At 34.7% G+C, this 18783-nt stretch overlaps 1 protein-coding gene across 2 annotated transcripts in view; it reads right to left on the bottom strand.

Moving 5' to 3' along the window:
* The window catches only part of LOC101271984 (complement factor H), a 125022-nt gene that overhangs the window by 50159 nt on the left and 56080 nt on the right, over nucleotides 1–18783 (bottom strand). For both annotated transcript variants that reach the window (XM_049708179.1, XM_033415450.2), the window contains 2 exons: nucleotides 16492–16671; nucleotides 15876–16052 (listed from right to left, as the gene is read on the bottom strand). In XM_049708179.1, the coding sequence (XP_049564136.1) occupies nucleotides 15876–16052; nucleotides 16492–16671 (357 nt within the window). The remainder of the gene's footprint in view (nucleotides 1–15875; nucleotides 16053–16491; nucleotides 16672–18783) is intronic.

Raw genomic sequence — 18783 nt, 5'->3', positions numbered from 1 at the left:
TAAAAGACCAAATAAATGAAGAGGAAAAAAAGCAACCTACCTGAAAATCAATTCAGAGTAATGATAGTAAAGATGATCCAAAATCTCAGAAATAGAATGGAAGAATGGATTAAGAAAATACAAGAAATGTTTAATAAGGACCTAGAAGAACTAAAGAATAAACAAACAGTGGTGAAAAACAAAATAATGGAAAATGGAAAATACACTATAAGGAATCAATAGCAAAGTAACTGAGGCAAAAGAAAAAATAAGTGAGCTTGAAGATAGAATGGTGGAAATAACTGTTAAGGAGCAGAATAAAGAATGAAAAGAAATGAGGACAGTCTCAGAGACTTCTGGGACAACATTAAAGAAACCAACATTCAAACTGTAGGGGTCTCAGAAGAATAAGAGAAACAGAAAGGGTCTGAGAAAATATTTGAAGAGATCATAGGCAAAAACTATAAGTTTTAGTTTTAGTTTATAAAACTAAACTACAAGTCCAGGAAGCACAGAGAGTCCCATACAGGATAAACCCATGGAGAAACATGCCAAGACACACATTAATCAAAATAACAAAAATTAAATTCAAAGAAAAAAATACAAAAAGCAGCAAGGAAAAAGCAACAAATAATGTTCAAGGGAATCCCCATAAGGTTATCAGCTGATTTTTCATCAGAAACTCTGCAGGCCAGAAGGAATTGACAGGATATATTTAAAATGATGAAAGGGAAAAACCTACAACCAAGACTATAATACCAAGCAAGGATCTCATTCAGATTCAACACAGAAATCAAAAGCTTGTCAGACAAGCAAAAGCTAAGAGAATTCAGCACCACCAAACCAGCTTTACAACAAATGCTGAAGGAAATTCTCTAGGTGGGAAACACAAGAGAAGAAAAAGGCCCACAAAAACAAACCCAAAAAATTAAGAAAATGGTAGTAGGAAAATACATATTGATAATAACGTTGAATGTAAATGAATTAAATGCCCACCAAAAGTCACAAACTGGCCGAATGGATACAAAAACAAGACCCATATATATGCTGCCTAAAAGACACCCACTTCAGATCTAGGGACACATACAGACTGAAAGTGAGGGGAGAGAAAAAGTTATTCCATGCAAATGAAAATCAAAAGAAACCTGGAGTAGCAATATTCATATCAGATAAAATAGACTTTAAAATAAAGACTGTTGCAAGAGACATTAAAGGACACTACCTAATGATCAGGGGGTCAATCCAAGAAGAAGATTTAACAATTATAAATATTTGTGCACCCAACATAGGAGCACTTCAATACATAAGGCAAATGCTAACAGCCATAAAAGGGGAAGTCGACAGTAACACAATAATAGTGGGGGGCTTAACACCCCACTTACACCAATGGACAGATCATCCAGACAGAAAATAAATAAGGTAACACAAGCTTTAAATGACACAATAGACCAAACAGACTTAACTGATATTTCTAAGACATTCCACCCAAAAGCAGCAGAATACACTTTGTTCTCAAGTGCACACAGAAAATTCCAGGATAGATCACATCTGGAGTCACAAATCAAGTCTCAGTAAATTCAAGAAAATTGAAATCCTTTCAAGCATCTTTTCCAAAAACAATGCTATGAAATTAGAAATCAATTACAGGAAAAAACTAAAAAATACAAACACATGGAGGCTAAACAATACACAACTAAATAACCAAGAAATCACTGAAGAAATAAAAGAGGAAATCAAAAAATTCATAGAAACAAATGACAACAAAAACATGACGACCCAAAACCTATCAGATGCAGCAAAAAACAGTTCTAGCAGGGAATTTTATAGCAATTCAATCCTACCTTGGGAAACAAGAAAAATTTCAAATAAACAATCTAACCTTACACCTAAAGCAACTAGAGAAAAAAGAACAAACAAAACCCAAAGTTAGTATGAAGAAAGAAATCAAAGAAGAAATAAATGATATAGAAATGAAGAAACCAATAGCAAAAATCAATGAAACTAAAAGCTAGTTCTTTGAGAAGATAAACAAAATTGATAAACCTTTAGCCATACTTATCAAGAAAAAAAGGGAGAAGACTCAAATCAATAAAATTAGAAATGAAAGAGGAGAAATCAAAACTGACACTGCAGAAATACAAAGGATTATAAGAGACTACTACAAACAACTATATGCCGATAAAATGGACAAACACGAAGAAATGGACAAATTCTTGGAAAGGTGCAACCTTCCAAGACTGAACCAGGAAGAAATAGAAAATATAAACAGAACAATCACAAGTAATGGAATTGAAATTGTAATTAAAAATCTTCCAACAAACAAAAGTCCAGGGCAGCTGGCTTCATGGGAAAATTCTATCAAACTTTTAGGGAAGAGCTAACACCCATCCTTCTCAAACGCTCCCAAAAAGTTGCAGAGAAAGGTACACACCCAAGCTCATTCTATGAAGCCACTATCACCCTGATAACAAAACCAGACAAAGATATCACAGAAAAAGAAAGTTACAGGCCAATATCACTGATGAACATAGATGCAAAAATCCTCAACAGAATACTAGCAAACAGAATCCAACAGCACATTAAAAAGATCATACACCATGATCAAGTGGGATTTATCCCAGGGATGCAAGGATTCTTCAATATATGAAAATCAATCAATGTGATATACGATATTAACAAATTGAAAAAGAAAAACCATTTGATCATCTCAATAGATGCAGGAAAAGCTTTTGACAAAATTCAACACCTATTTATGATAAAAAATCTCCAGAAAGTGGGCATAAAGGGATCGTGCTTCAACATAATAAAGGCCATATACAACAAACCCACAGAAAACATCATTCTCAATGGTGAAAAACTGAAAGCATTTCCTCTAAGATCAGGAACAAGACAAGGATGTTCACTCTCACCACTATTATTCAACATAGTATTGGAAGTCCTAGCCATGGCAATCAGAGAAGAAAAAGAAATAAAAGGAATACACTTTTGAAAAGAAGTAAAACTGTCAGTGTTCACAGAAGACATGATACTATACACAGAAAATCCTAAGGATGCCACCAGAAAACTACTAGAACTAATCAATGAATATGGTGAATTTGCAGGATACAAAATTAAAGAACAGAAATCTCTGGCATTCCTATACACTAACAATGAAAGATCAGAAAGATAAATTAAGGAAGCAATCCCATTTACCACTGTAAGCAAAAGAATAAAATACCTAGGAATAAGCCTACCTAAGGAAACAAAAGACCTGTATGCAGAAAACTATAAGACACTGATGAAAGAAATCAAAGATGACAAAAAGAGATGGAGAGATATATGATGTTCTTGCATTGGAAGAATGAATATTGTGATAATGACTACATTACCCAAAGCAATCTACAGATTCAATGCAATCCTTATCAAATTACCAATGGCATTTTTCACAGAATTAGAATAAAAAATTTTACAATTTGTATGGAAACACAAAAGACCATGCATAGCTAAAGTAATCTTGAGAAAGAAAAATGGAGCTGGAGGAATCAGGCTCCCCGACTTCAAACTATACCACAAAGCTACAGTAATCAAGACAGTATGGTACTGGCACAAAAACAGAAATATAGATCAATGGAACCGGATAAGAAGTCCAGAGAAAGAACCATGCACATATGTTCAACTAATCTATAACAAAGGAGGCAAGAATATACAATGGAGAAAAGACAGTCTCTTCAATAAGTGGTGCTGGGAAAACTGGATGGCTACATGTAAACTAATGAAATTAGAACACTCCCTAACACCTTACAGAAAAATAAACTCAAAATGGATAAAAGACTTAAATGTAAGACCAGATACTATAAAACTCTTGAAGAAAAACACAGGCAGAACATTCTCTCACATAAATCACAGCAATATCTTTTTTGACCCACCTCCTAGAGTAATGAAAATAAAAACAAAAATAAAGAAATGGGACCTAGTTAAACTTAAAAGCTTTTGCACAGCAAAGGAAACCATAAACAAAATGAAAAGACAACACACAGAATGGGAGAAAATATTTGCAAACAAAGTGACCGACAAGGGATTAAGCTCCAAAATATAGAACCAGCTCATGCAGCTTAATATCAAAAAAAAAAAACCCAACCCAATAAAAAAAATCAGCAAGAGATCTAAATAGACATTTCTTCAAAGAAGACATACAGATGGCCAAGAGGCACATGAAAAGATGCTCAACATCACCAATTATTAGAGAAAAGCAAATCAAAACTGCAATGAGGTAACACATCACACCAGTCAAAATGGCCATCATCAAAAAATCTACAAAGTATAAATGCTGGAGAGGGTGCGGAGAAAAGGGTACCCTCCTACACTGTTGGTGTGAATGTAAACTGGTACAACCATTATGGACAACAGTATGGTGGTTCCTTAAAAAACTGAATATGAGCTACCATATGATGCAGCAATCCCACTCCAGGGCATATATCTGGAGAAAAGTATAATTCGAAAATATACATGCACCCCCCAATGCTCATTAAAGCACTATTTACATCAGCCAAGACATGGAAGCAATCTAAATGTCTGTTGACAGATGAATGGATAAAGATGTGGTATATATATATAATACATATATATTATATATATATACACACACACACCATATATATATATACACACACCATATATATATAATGGTATTTTATATATATATATGAATATTACTCAGCTATAAAAAAGAACGAAATAATGCTATTTGCAGCAACATGGATGGACCTAGAGATTGTTATACTGAGTGAAGTAAGTCAGACAGAGAAAGAGAAATATTGTATGATATCACTTATATGCGGAATCTAAAAAAATGATACAAATGAACTTATTCACAAAACAGAAACAGACTCACAGATCTCAAAATCAAACTTATGGTTACCAAAGGGGAAATACAGGGAGAAGTGATAAATTAGGAGATTGGGGTTAATGTATACACATACACACTAGTATATATAAAAATAGACAACTAATAAGGACCTACTGTATGGCCCAGGGAACTCTACTCAATATTCTGTAATAACATATACAGAAAAGAATATGAAAAAGAATGGATATATATATACATACATACATATATATGTATATATATAATCGATTCACTTTGCTGTACACCTGAAACTAACACAGCATTGTAAATCCGCTATACTCCAATAAAAATAAAAATAAAAAAAACAAAACAAAACAGGGAGTACTACAAAAACAACGAAAAAACATGTAAGAAAATGGCAATATGTACGTACCTAACAATAATCACTCTAAATGTCAATGTACTAAATGCTCCAATCAAAAGACATAGGGTGGCTGATTGGATAGAAAAACAAGACCCAATTATATGCTGCCTGCTAAAGATACACACAGACTAGGGCTTCCCTGGTGGCGCAGTGGTTGAGAGTTCGCCTGCCGATGCAGGGGACACGGGTTTGTGCCCCGGTCCGGGAAGATCCCACATGCCTCAGAGCAGCTGGGCCTGTGAGCCATGGCCGCTGAGCCTGCGTGTCCGGAGCCTGTGCTCCACAACGGGAGAGGCCACAACAGTGAGAGGCCCGTGTACCGCAAAAAAAAAAGATACACACAGACTAAAATTGAGGTGATGAAAAAAGATATTTCCTGCAAATGGAAATGCCAAGAAAGGTGGGGTAGCCAGAGTCAAATTCTATAACAAAAAGACAAAGAAGGGCATTATATAATGATAAAGGGACTTTACATATAATCTTTAATATATTTTGAGTTGATTTTTGTATGTGGTGTGAAATAAGGTCCCAGTTTTTTTCTTATGCCTGTGGATATCCAGTTTCAGTAAAACTATTTGAAGAGACTATCCTTTCCCAGTCGTGTATTCTAGGCACCCTTGTCATAGATAAGTTGATTGTGTCTCAATTATGTATTATTAATAAATGCATGGATTTATTTCTGGGCTTTGTATTCTCTTCCATTGGACTGTATATTTGTTTTTATGCCAGTAGCATACTATTTTGATTACAGTAATTTTTGTAATATATTTGAAATCTGGAAGCATGATGTCCTCAGCTTTTTTTTCTTGCTCAAGATTGCTTTGGCTATTCAGGCCTTTGGTGGTTCCATACAAATTTTATGATTTTTTTCCATTTCTACAAAGAACACCAGTGGGATTTTGGTAGGGACTGAATTGCATCTGTCCATCACTTTGGGTAGTAGGGATATTTTAACAACACTCAAGCTTCTGATGCACTAGCACTGGATATGTTTCCATTTATCTATGTCTAATTTCTTTTATCATTGTACTACAATTTTTTGCATCTGTGTTCAGATAGTTTTCTCTGCTTATGGTATCTTTAGCTATAGTTTTCTCTGCTTATGGTATCTTTAGCTTTGCTATCAGACTGATGCTGGGCTCACAAAATGAGTTTGGAAGTATTCTCTTTTCTTTGATTTTTTTTTTTAATCTATAGTTTTCTCTGCTTATAGTTTTCTATAAGCCTATAGTTTTCTCTGCTTATGGTATCTTTAGCTTTGCTATCAGACTGATGCTGAGCTCATAAAATGAGTTTGGAAGTATTCTCTTTTCTTTGATTTTTTTTTTTTGTTTTAATCTGGGACAGTCATAGTCTAACCAAGTTTATTTTTTTAACATCTTTATTGGAGTATAACTGCTTTACAATGGTGTGTTAGTTTCTGCTTTATAACAAAGTGAATCAGTTATACATATACATATGTTCCCATATCTCTTCCCTCTTGCATCTCCCTCCCTCCCACCCTCCCTATCCCACCCCTCTAGGTGGTCACAAAGCACTGAGCTGATCTCCCTGTGCTATGCGGCTGCTTCCCACTAGCTATCTACCTTACATTTGGTAGTGTATAATGTCCATGCCACTCTCTCACTTTGTCACAGCTTACCCTTCCCCCTCCCCATATCCTCAAGTCCATTCTCTAGTAGGTCTGTGTCTTTATTCCTGTCTTACCCCTAGGTTCTTCATGACCTTTTTTTTTTTTTTCCTTAGATTCCATATATATGTTTTAGCATACGGTATTTGTTTTTCTCTTTCTGACTTAACTTCACTCTGTATGACAGACTCTAGGTCCATCCACCTCACTACAAATAACTCAATTTCGTTTCTTTTTAGGGCTGAGTAATATTCCATTGTAAAGTATGAGATTAGAACACTCCCTAACACCATACACAAAAATAAACTCAAAATGGATTAAAGACCTAAATGTAAGGCCAGAAACTATCAAACTCTTAGAGGAAAACATAGGCAGAACACTCTATGACATAAATCACAGCAAGATCCTTTTTGACCCACCTCCTAGAGAAATGGAAATAAAATCAAAAATAAACAAATGGGACCTAATGAAACTGCAAAGCTTTTGCACAGCAAAGGAAACCATAAACAAGACCAAAAGACAACCCTCAGAATGGGGGGAAATATTTGCAAATGAAGCAACTGACAAAGGATTAATCTCCAAAATTTACAAGCGGCTCATGCAGCTCAATAACAAAAAAACAAACAACCCAATCCAAAAATGGGCAGAAGACCTAAATAGACATTCTCCAAAGAAGATATACAGATTGCCAACAAACACATGAAAGAATGCTCAACATTCTTTCATTAGAGAAATACAAATCAAAACTACAATGAGATATCATCTCACACCGGTCAGAATGGCCATCATTAAAAAATCTACAAACAATAAATGCTGGAGAGGGTGTGGAGAAAAGGGAACACTGTTGGTGGGAATGTAAATTTTCTTTGATTTTTAAGGAGTTTTTAGTAGGATTGTTACCAATTCTTATTAAATGCTTCAAAGAATTCACCCATGAAGCCATCTGTTCCCAGTATTTTCTCTTTCGGGTGGTTTTTTTTTTGGTGGAGACTTGCTTCAATCTCCTTATTTGTTGTTGGACATTTTAGACTTTATATATATTTTTCTTGACTCAGTTTTGGTAGGTTATATGTATCTCAGAATTTGTCCATTTCTTCTAGGTTATAAAATTTGTTGGCATATTTTTGTTCATTAGTCCCTATGGTTATCTTTATTCTTGAGTCATCCTGTATAATGTCTCCTCTTTCATTTCTGATTTTACTTGTCATAAATTTGAGTGGTCTATCTTTTTTAGTCTAGCTAAGCTTTTATCAATTTTGTTTATTTTTTCAAAAATCCAACCGTTCATTTTGTTGATTTTTTTTTATTATTCTTCATTTGATTTATTTCTGTTCTTATCTTCATTATTTCCTCCTTTCTCTAACTTTGGTCTTAGTTTGTTCTTTTTCTAGTGCTTTAAAGTATAAATTTAGGTTGTTTACATAAGATCTTTCTTTTGTTTTAATGTATGCATTTATAATAAAAACTTCCCTCAGTACTGCTTTTACAGTATCTCGTTATTGTTGGTATGTCCTATTTTGTTCTCATTTGTCTTAAGATTTTTAAAAAATTCCTTATGATTTCCTCTCTGATCAAACTGTTGTTCAAGAGTTTGTTGTTTAGTTTGCACATATCTGTAGATTTTCTCTTTTCTTCTTTTTTTCTGTTACTGTATTCTTGTTTTATTTCAATGTGGTTAAAAAAGATACTTGGCATGATTTCTCTCTTCTAAAATTTGTCAGGACTTGTTTTGTGACCAAACAGGTCATATCCTTCCAGAGATTATTCCATGTGGACTTGGGAAGAATGTGTATTCTTCTGTTGTTGAGTGGAAAGTTTTGTACATATCTATTAGGTTCATTTAGTTTACAGTGTTGTTCAAGTCTGCTTTTTCTTTATTAAAATTCTGTCTGGACATTCTATCCAATATTGAAAATGGAGTATTAAAATCTCCTACTATTATTGTATTGCTCTCAATTTCTTCTAATCAGACCTGTGAATATTGGGTTTATATATTTAGGAGTTCTAATGGTGGGTGTTTATATGTTTATAATCCATTTTCCTGTTGATTTGACACTTTTATTATTATATAACAACCTTCTTTGTTGCAAGAAACAGTTTAGACAAAAAGTCAATTTTTTCTGACAGCCCCTCCTGCTGTCTTTTGGCTTTTATTTGCATGAATATCATTTTCTGTATGTTCATGTTTAGCCCATCTGTGTCTTTAATTCTAAAATTAGCCTTTTATAGACAGCAAATTATTAAATCTTGTTTTTTTAACCATTCAGGTGTTCTATTCCTTTTGATAGGTGAGTGTAGTCCATTTACATTTAAATTAATCATTATAAGTGAGCACTTACTACTGATATTTTGTTAACTAGCTTACTCTGCAATTGCTTTTTCAATGTCTTTCTACCTTTCATTGTTATTTGATTGTTTTGTAATTTTTTACTTTCTTTTTATCTTTTGTGTATGTTGTAGGTATCCCCCTAGCTTAATTGATGTATAGTTAACAATTAAAACTTTATATGTATAGTGTATAAAATGAGATGATTTGATATACATATACATTTATCACAATAGGGTTAATTAACACATCTATCACCTCACATATTACCTTTTCTTTGTATGTGTGCTTGGAATGCTGTAAATCTACTCTCTTAGCAAATTTCAAGCATACAATATAGTATTATTAACTATATCACCAAGCTGTACATCCCCAGAATTATTCATATTATAAATGAAACCTTACACCTTTGGACCAGCATCTCCCCATTTCCCTCACCTTCATGTCCTTGTAACTACCATTCCACCCTTTCTTTCCTTTCTTTCTTTCTTTCTTTCTTTTCTCTTTCTTTCTTTCTTTCTTTCTTTCTTTCCTTTCTTTCCTTTTTCTTTCTTCTTTCTCTTTCTCTCTTTCTTCTTTCTCTCTTTCTTTCTCCCTTCCTTCCTTCCTTCCTTTCTCCCTTCCTTTTCTTCCTTCCTTCTCTTTGTTTCTATGAATTCAATCTTTTCTTTCTTTCTTTCTCTCTCTCTCTCTTTCCCCCCTTCCTTCCTTCCTTCCTTCTTTCTTTCTTTCTTATTTCACTTAGCATAATGTCCTCTATGTTCGTCCATGTTGTATCAAATGGCAGGACTTCTTTTCTTTCTTGTGGCTGAGTAATATTCCATTTTACATATATAGATCACATCTTTATTTATTCTTTTATTTATTTATTTATTTGCTGACCCCTAAGTTGTTTCCAAAGCTTGGATACTGTGAATAATGCTAAAATGAACATGGGACTGCAGATATGTCTTTGAGATATTGATTTTATTTCTGTTGGATACATACCTAGGAATGAGATTGCTGGGTCATGTGAAAGTTCTATTAATTTTTTTGAGGAAATTCCACACTGATTTCCATAGAGTTGTAACAAATTAAATTCCAACCGAAGTGTACAAGGATTCCCTTTTCTCCACATCCTTGCCAACACTTTTATATATATATATATATATATATATATATATATATATATATATATATATATATATATATACTTTTTTTTTTTTTTTTTTTTTGCGGTACGCGGCCCTCTCAGTGTTGTGGCCTCTCCCGTTGCGGAACACAGGCTCCGGACACGCAGGCTCAGCGGCCATGGCTCACGGGCCCAGCTGCTCTGAGGCATGTGGGATCTTCCCGGACCGGGGCACGAACTCGCGTCCCCTGCATCAGCAGGCAGACTCTCAACCACTGCGCCACCAGGGAAGCCCAACACTTATATTTTTTGATAAAAGGCATTCTAAAAGGTGTGAGGTAATAACTCATTGTGGTTTTGATTTGTATTTCCCTGAAGATTAGTAATTGTTTTACTATCTACTCATGTATTTGTTGGCCATTTGCGTGTATTCTTCAGAAAAATGTCCACTCAGATCCTTTGCTCATTTTTAAAATCAGATTATTTGATTTTTCTGCTATTGAGTTGTAAAAGTCCTTTTTTTAAAATATTACCCTCTTATTAGATATATGGTTTTCAATTCCATAGTTTACCTTTTCATTTGTTGATTTGCTGAACAGAAATTTTAGTTTAATACAGTCCCACTTAAATTTTGTTTTTGTTACTTGTGCTTTTGGTGACATATCAAAAAATATCATTGCCCAAACCAATGTCAAGAAACTAGTTCCCCAAGTTTTCTTTTATGACATTTATGGTTTCAGGGCTTATATTTAAGTCTCTAATTCATTTAGAGTTAATTTTTGTTGGTGTTTTCATATAGGGGTCCAATTTCATTCTTATTTGTACATATCCAGTTTTCCCAGCACCATTTACTAAAGACACCATCATTTCCCCATTGTGTATTTTTTTGTTTGTTTGTTTTTTGTTTTTGTTTTTTACGGTACACGGGCCTCTCACTGTTGTGGCCTCTACTGTTGCTCCCATTGCGGAGCACAGGCTCCGGACGCGCAGGCTCAGTGGCCATGGCTCACAAACCCAGCCGCTCCGCGGCATGTGGGATCTTCCCGGAATGGGGCACGAACCCGTGTCCCCTGCATCGGCAGGCGGACTCTCAACCACTGCGCCACCAGGGAAGCCCCCATTGTGTATTTTTGATTGCCTTGTTAAATATTAGGTGACACATGGGCTTATTTCTGGGTTTCAATTCTATTCCATTGGCTATGTGTCTATTATTTATGCCAGAATCATACTATTTTGATTACTATTGCTCTCAAACTATAGTTTGAAATCAGGAAGTGTAATGCCTCCAGCTTTGTTGTTCTTTCTCAAGAAAAGGGGGTATTTTGTGTTTCCATATGAATTTTAGGATTATTTATTTTACTTATGTAAAATATGCCATTGGGTTTTGTTGAATGGTTTGAGAAGGATTGGCATTTATTTAAATCCTTGGTATAATTTACCAATAAGATCATCTGGTCCTGAGCTTTACTTCATTGGAAGATTTTAAATTTCTGATTCAATTTTATTTCTAATTTTATTCTGTTCAGATTTTCTATTGTTAAGTGAGTTAGTATTGTTGAATTATAAGTTTCTAGGAACTTATCCATTTCTTCTAGGTTATCCAATTTGTTGGCATATGATAGTTCATAGTTGTCTTTTATGATCCTTGGCATTGCTGTGGCATCAATTGTAATGTCTCATCTTTCATTTCTGATTTAACCTATATGAGTTTTATCTCTTTTTTTTCCTTAATCTAGCTTTAGGTTTGTTCATTTTGTTTATCTTTTTGCAAAAGCAGGTATGTTGTGATCTTTTCTGTTGTATTTTCTGGCCTCTATTTCATATATTTCTGTTCTGATCTTTGTTATTTCCTTCTTTCTGCTAACTTCATGCTTAGTTTGTTCTTTTTCTTTGAGTATAAAATTGGCTTGTTTTTTGCAGATTTTCCTTTTTCTTAATGTATGATTTTATCACTATAAATTCTCCTCATAGGACTGCTTTTGTTGTGCTTAAATTTTCATTTCCTTTAGAATTTATTTTTATTTCTCCCTGATATCTATTTTGACCCATTGTTGAGAAATGTTTTGTTTCCACATACTGTCAGTTTTCTACTTTTCTTCCTGTTACTGATTGTTTAGTTTCATACAATTGTGGTCCAAAAAATGTTTGGTATACTTTCAATCATCTTAAGGTTTTTAAGGCTTGTTTTGTGACCTAGCATGTTATCTCTCCTGGAGAATGTTCTTTGTATGCTTAGGATGAATATATATTCTGCTGTTGAATGGAATGTTCTGATATGTCTGTTAGGTACATTTGTTTAAGTTTGGTTCCAGTCGAATTGCTCTTTATTGATTTTCTGGGTGAACGATCTACCCATTTTTGAAAGTAGAGTATTGAACTCCCCTACTATTATTATACTGCTATTTCTCTGTTTAGATCTGTTAGAATTTGCTTAATGTACTTAGGTGCTCCCATGCTGGATACATATATATTTACAGTTGTTAAATCCTCTTGATTTGATCTCTCCTTGTCTCTTGTTTACAGTTTTGACTAAAAGTCTATTTTTCTGAAATAACTATTGCTATCCCTGCTCTTTTTTGATGTCCATTTGCATGGAATATTGTCTTTTCATTCACTTTAGCCTTTGGGTGTCCTAAATGCTGAAGTGAGTTTCAGTTTAGTTTTACCTCTAGGTAGTTTATAGTTGGATCTTCTGTTTGTTCTCCCTTTTTTTTTTAATGCACTTTCTATGCCTTTTGATTGGAGAATAGAATGCATTTACTTTTAATGTTATTACTGATAGGTAAGGACTTACTAATACAATCTCATTAACTGTTTTCTGGCCACTATATAGTAAATATTGTTCCTTGGTCTTTCTCTTGCACTCTTTCTTAGAGAATTCATGAGAATTCATGATTTTCTGTAGTGGTACACTTTGATTCCTTTATCTTTTGTGTATCTAAAATAGGTTTTGTTTTGTGGTTACCACAAGGCTTACACAAAATATCTTATAGGTTTAACAGTCTATTTGTAACTGACAACAAATTCACTTTGATTGCATACACACTTTACCCTTTCACTTTCCTCCCCACCTATTTTGTTTTTGATATCACAATTTACATTATTTTGTATGTGTTGTATATTTTCATGGGTTCACATTACTAATTAATATCCTTTTCTTTCAGCTTGAAGAACTCCTTTCAGCATTTCTTGTAAGACAGATCTAGTACTAATGAATTCCTTCAGTTTTTATTCGTCTGGGAAAGTCTTTATATTCTGTTCATTGCTACAAGACTGCTTTTCCAGGCAAATAATTCTTCAGTTGCAGGTCTTTTTCTTTCAGTAATTTGAATATTTCATCCCTCTCTCTCCTGGTGTGCAGTGTTTCTGAAGTTTTATTAACCTGCTTATATCTTTATGGGGAATCCCTTTTGTTAGTGGAGGTTTTTCTCTCAGCTTCAAAAATTATCTTTGCCTTTGATTTTAGACAGTTTTTTACAATGTGTCTTGTATATAGAATACCTCTTGTTTGAATCTGTTTGGGGACTTATGAAATGCATGATCTTGAATGTCCATGTCTTCCCAGCCATTATTTCTTTAAATAAACATTCTGCTCTTTCTCCCATTCTTCTCCTGGGACACCCATAATCTCTACAATGTTTCTCTTGATGGTCTCCAATCATTCCTGTAGGCTTTCTTCACTCTGACAGGATACTTTCAAATGAGTTTTTTTTTCTGCTTGATAGTTTGTGGTTGATGCTCTCCATTGTATTTATCACTTCATTCATTGTATTCTTTACTTTCAGAATTACTGTTTTGTTTTTTTATGTTTTCTATCTCGCTGTTAAACTTCTTGTTTTGTTCAATTATTGTTTATCTGACTTCTTTGAATTGCCTGTGTTTTCTTGCATCTCAGTGAAGTTCTTTAAAGTAACTATATTGAAGCATCTATCAGATAAATTGTACATATCCATTATTTGAGGTCAGTTAACAGAAAACTAATATGCTCCTTTGTCTGTATTGTAGTCCTTTGATTTTTTTGTTTCTTGAAGTCGCCTGTTGCTGTCTTCACACTTAAAGAAGCAATTGCTTCCTCCAGTCTTTACAGACTGACCGGGGAGGAAAATACATTCTGTCACACTGCTACAGGCTTTTCCAGACCTTTTTTAAGGACACACCAGTTCCACACATCTTGATCCCTGTGGGAGAGAATTTTGAAGATTGTATGCTTCCCTCTATCTGGCAAAGCCAGTCTGTGTGCTGACAGCTTCCTGGTTGCTTTCCCTGGGGCAATGACAAATGCTCATGTTTGTGTATTTTCTCACAATCCCACAGGGTCAGGCTGGCTTCTAGATGTCTCACTAGTCATCTGCAAAAGTTTGCATCGCCACCTTGGGGACATACACAGGGAGCTGGCCATGGGGCAGGGGGATGTGGATGTGTTGAGGGTGCCCATGGGTGAGAAGGATTCACAAACTAGGTGTCTGCAATGGTTAGAGGGTGGGCTTCCTTTTTTTTTTAAATGCCCAGAAGTGTCAATTTTATTTGTCAGTGCAGTAGGGGGCTAAGGCATGACATGTTGCTTCTAAGAGTTAGAGAGCCAGCAGTGGAGGGGAGAAGCAAGCCCTCTTGGGCTCTGGGCCCCGAGGCTGCCTTCTTGTCTGGGGGCTGGGCCTCAGACCTGAGCCCCAGAAGACCCAAAGCTTTGTTGAAGAGGTTGATGGGAGTGGAGCCATCGGTGATGAGGGTTGATTTTAGGCCCAGGCTCTGGAGCAGTTTTACCTGCATCTCCAGTCCTGCCACAGCGAGGTCCCTGATGATGCTGGGCCCCAGGCCCTCTGTCATCTTCTTGAACTTCTTCACCTCTACCTCAGCCAGCTGGTGGTGTCTACAAAATGGTCAGTAGGATCCTTGTCTCTTGATGAATTCTAGCCCTGGATGCTGTACTCCTGGCCTCTCCCCACCCCTCAGTCATGCAGATTACCCCATTATTCCAGACGGGGTGAAAGAGAAGTGGGCCTTTTGATCAGTATTGCAAGTTGAGGAAGCTGGCCCTTACTCACATGCTCTTGTTTTCCCCCACAGGTGAAATCCTGTGCTGAGGGGGTCTCTCTGGGCACTAAGCTGTGCTACTTTAGGGGAGAGGTGACACAGGTAAAGTGAAACTGTTCCTCTAACCTTCTTTGATGCATTCAGTCTTGAATCTCTGTGCTCCAACAGTGTGCTATAATTTCTCTGCTAGACTCCTAGAATCCCACAAAGATATTCTTATCGATTCATGATTGTCAAAGTTTGTATCAGGAGAGACAGTAAAACTCCTATGCGGCCACCTTGCTGACATCTCTCTGTTATTATAGGTTTCTTCTTTGTGTTTTTTTTTTTCCCCTGTATTCTTGACTGATGTCTATCAATAGGCACATTTATTTTGTTATATACTTATCAAGAAGTCTGTACATACACTCACACACACTTGTAAAAAATAAAACTAAATAAGTCCTTTGGCAAAACAAGAAAAAGTTGATAAAAACATTTTGCAGTGGATAATATAGCGGAGTCTTAGAAAATTATAAATATACTGGGATCTTGGACCAGTTTACTCACTGACACGGATGCATCTGGGAGGAGGAGACCAGCCATTCTCTGTACAGGTCATTGTGTTCTGGTTATTCTGAAGACTGTAGCCATCATAGCAGCGAACTCTCACAGTTTTACCTTGTAACACTTTTTCTTCGTAATATGGGTAATGTCCATTGTGCAAGTAATTGAAAATACATTGTCCTAAGGATCATAAAGACAAGAGAAAAGAAAAAAAATAACATATATTTGGTAAAATAGCACATTAAAAATTAACTTTATGGTATTTACCTGACAATGCATTAGTATTCAAAAAGAACAAATAACTTAATGAAAATGAAAGCTACTACCAAGTGTTTGTTAAAAAAGAAAAAAAAATCAATATACCACGTTATTTATCTTTAGTTTTTATAATTACAATATGTGTAAATGATGCAGATATTCTTATAAAGTCTCTATATTTCTCATGTGATTTCCATGGAGAGCTCCTCATAAAAAGAAGGCTTATTTGGTTCTTTTTGCTCACAGAACTTGACCCTTGGCCTTATTTTTGTCGTGTAAGACTTAATTGTACTCACTTATGTACTATTGTTTCTCCACTCTTTGGAAGATTTATACACATAAAATTAAGAGGTTTACTTACTGAGGCACGGTACTTCTGGAGACCATCCATTTCGTGTGCATGTAAGGTAAGGCCGGCGATCTTGTGGCACAAAATACTGATCACAGTCAAAGCGGATCCAATGACCTAAGCTTACTGGAAAGTATCCCCTATGTTCATAAATGCTTCCATGTTTTATTACTGGAAAATCGCAAGGTTTAACTTGGAATAAAAAAAAAAACGGTATGAATAATGTTTTACCTTAGTAAGCAATCAAATTAGAGATCAGATGTTTCATCTATGAATTATATTCCTATTAGCTTAATTACCCTCATTGCATTAGAGTTTCTAGGAAAAGAAAAGTTATAGAACACTCAGATGACTGAGGTATGTAAGGAGGTCCTTGCTAATGAAGATCAAATTATGTCTTGTGGGTCATATTACATAAAATTTATATGTGAGCTCTCTTGGTAGAAAACTATACAGAGCTATTGATTTAATTATCCTTAAGTACATAAGTCCTAGCCTTGGTTGACTAAATTAGCATCTTAATCGAGAGATGAAAGTACAAATTTTATCATGCAGCTCATCTGTCTTCTTTTTCTTTCTCTTTCATTCTCATCAAAAATCAGGATCCTGGCTTTTATTCTCAGACCAAGTCAATGTAGGAAAACAGTTTTTGTTTTTAGATTAACACTCATTAGTTTACTTTTCTATTTATTGGAAATGTGTGATAAGTGTAGAGAAGCACAACAGTTGATCCATTGATCCATTGATCACATTACACAGAAAAAAAACATTCTTACTTAACTCTCAAACTAGACATTAAGGCATATTTTCCCTTCTTTATCTAATCAGAGAAATGAACAATGAATGAATAATTCTTAATATCCAAATGGTTACGATTAAGGGAAACACTTGAATGCTTATTTCTAATTTTAATTGGAGAATGATGTTTTTTCACTGTTTCTTATAAATATTTTAAATGAGGTATAATATAATTACATTTATTGTTATTCTTATATATTGAGTGATTTTCACATGTATTCTTAAGTGTTATGTTGTTTATAACAGTTTTATATATAATATTTTTCAGAAAAATTTACCCTTTTTATTGGATGGTTTGGAGATAATCTAATACTTTTAATACTACACTAGTATTTATTTTACATCATGAAATATGATATTAAAAGAACACATATGCAACACATTAAAGAAATGTACAACATGCACACACAATATTCATTACCATTTATATCTTCCTTAAGATCAATGATCCGTTTTCTTTTTTGTATGATTACAGAAATCTCTCAAGCTGTTTTTACAGACTTGCTATGTGAATTAAAAACTTTGAATCTTTGCATATCCTAATGTCTTTCCTTACAAAGACTTGTGAATAATACCTTCTCTTGGTATAGATTCTTGTCCTATAGTCTGTATCTCTCATCATTGATAGATTTCCCCCACTTTTGTGAAGCTTCCCACTCTTTTAAGATTGAAATGCTTATTTACTCTCATTCTTTTTAAGTAACAGACTAGTTTTTTTCACACTACTTTTTGGAGATTTAGAAGATTTTCTCCTCATCCATGGATTTTACAAATTCCATCATGTTATGTCAAGATATGTATATTTAACAATAATTCTACGTTGGGCAAGCTTGGGTCTTTGTATTTGCAAGAACCAAATCTTAAAGAACTCAATTAACTTCGCCATTAAATTGTAGAGCAGAGATTTGAATCCTGATGATCTGATTTCAGAACTAGTATGTTTATCCACTTCATTATGTTTCTTCATACAATAGGAATACAGTTAAATAATCCATTGAGATTCGTTTCCAAAAGGTACACACAGAGGGCATAATTGAAAGTAAGTATTATTACTATCACTGGCCCGAGCCCTGTTCCTATTCTTGTCTTTCATTCGGTCACATGTGAATGTGTTTGTATCTCTCTAACCAGATCATTTCCTGAAGCACGTGTACTATTCCACTGTGCTCAGATCAGCACTAACATTGGCAGGACTTACAACAGCCTCACTACCCTCTCACACTTCTACCAACACGAGCTCTGGTCTCATGAGCAGCTTTGGCTGTGCCATCACAGTGTTGGCTCAGACTGATCTCAAAACTGATTAAAATATTCACTTTTTTAATATTAATTTAATATTTAATATTCACTTTTAATTTTTAAAAGTGTTTCTAGTCTTTCTGTACTTGTGCAGCTGACTCCTATGGCCCAAACCCAGGATCTTACAGTTATCACTGTTAAATTTCATGTTATTAGATCCAACCTCACACATGGGAGTCTTTCTGAGTGATGAATCTGTCCTAATGC

Source organism: Orcinus orca, chromosome 1 (genome assembly GCF_937001465.1).
Source record: "Orcinus orca chromosome 1, mOrcOrc1.1, whole genome shotgun sequence".
In the NCBI taxonomy this organism is placed as follows: domain Eukaryota; kingdom Metazoa; phylum Chordata; class Mammalia; order Artiodactyla; family Delphinidae; genus Orcinus; species Orcinus orca.
Note: the sequence above shows the minus strand (reverse complement) of the source record. Positions and strands in the feature narration are given on the sequence as shown.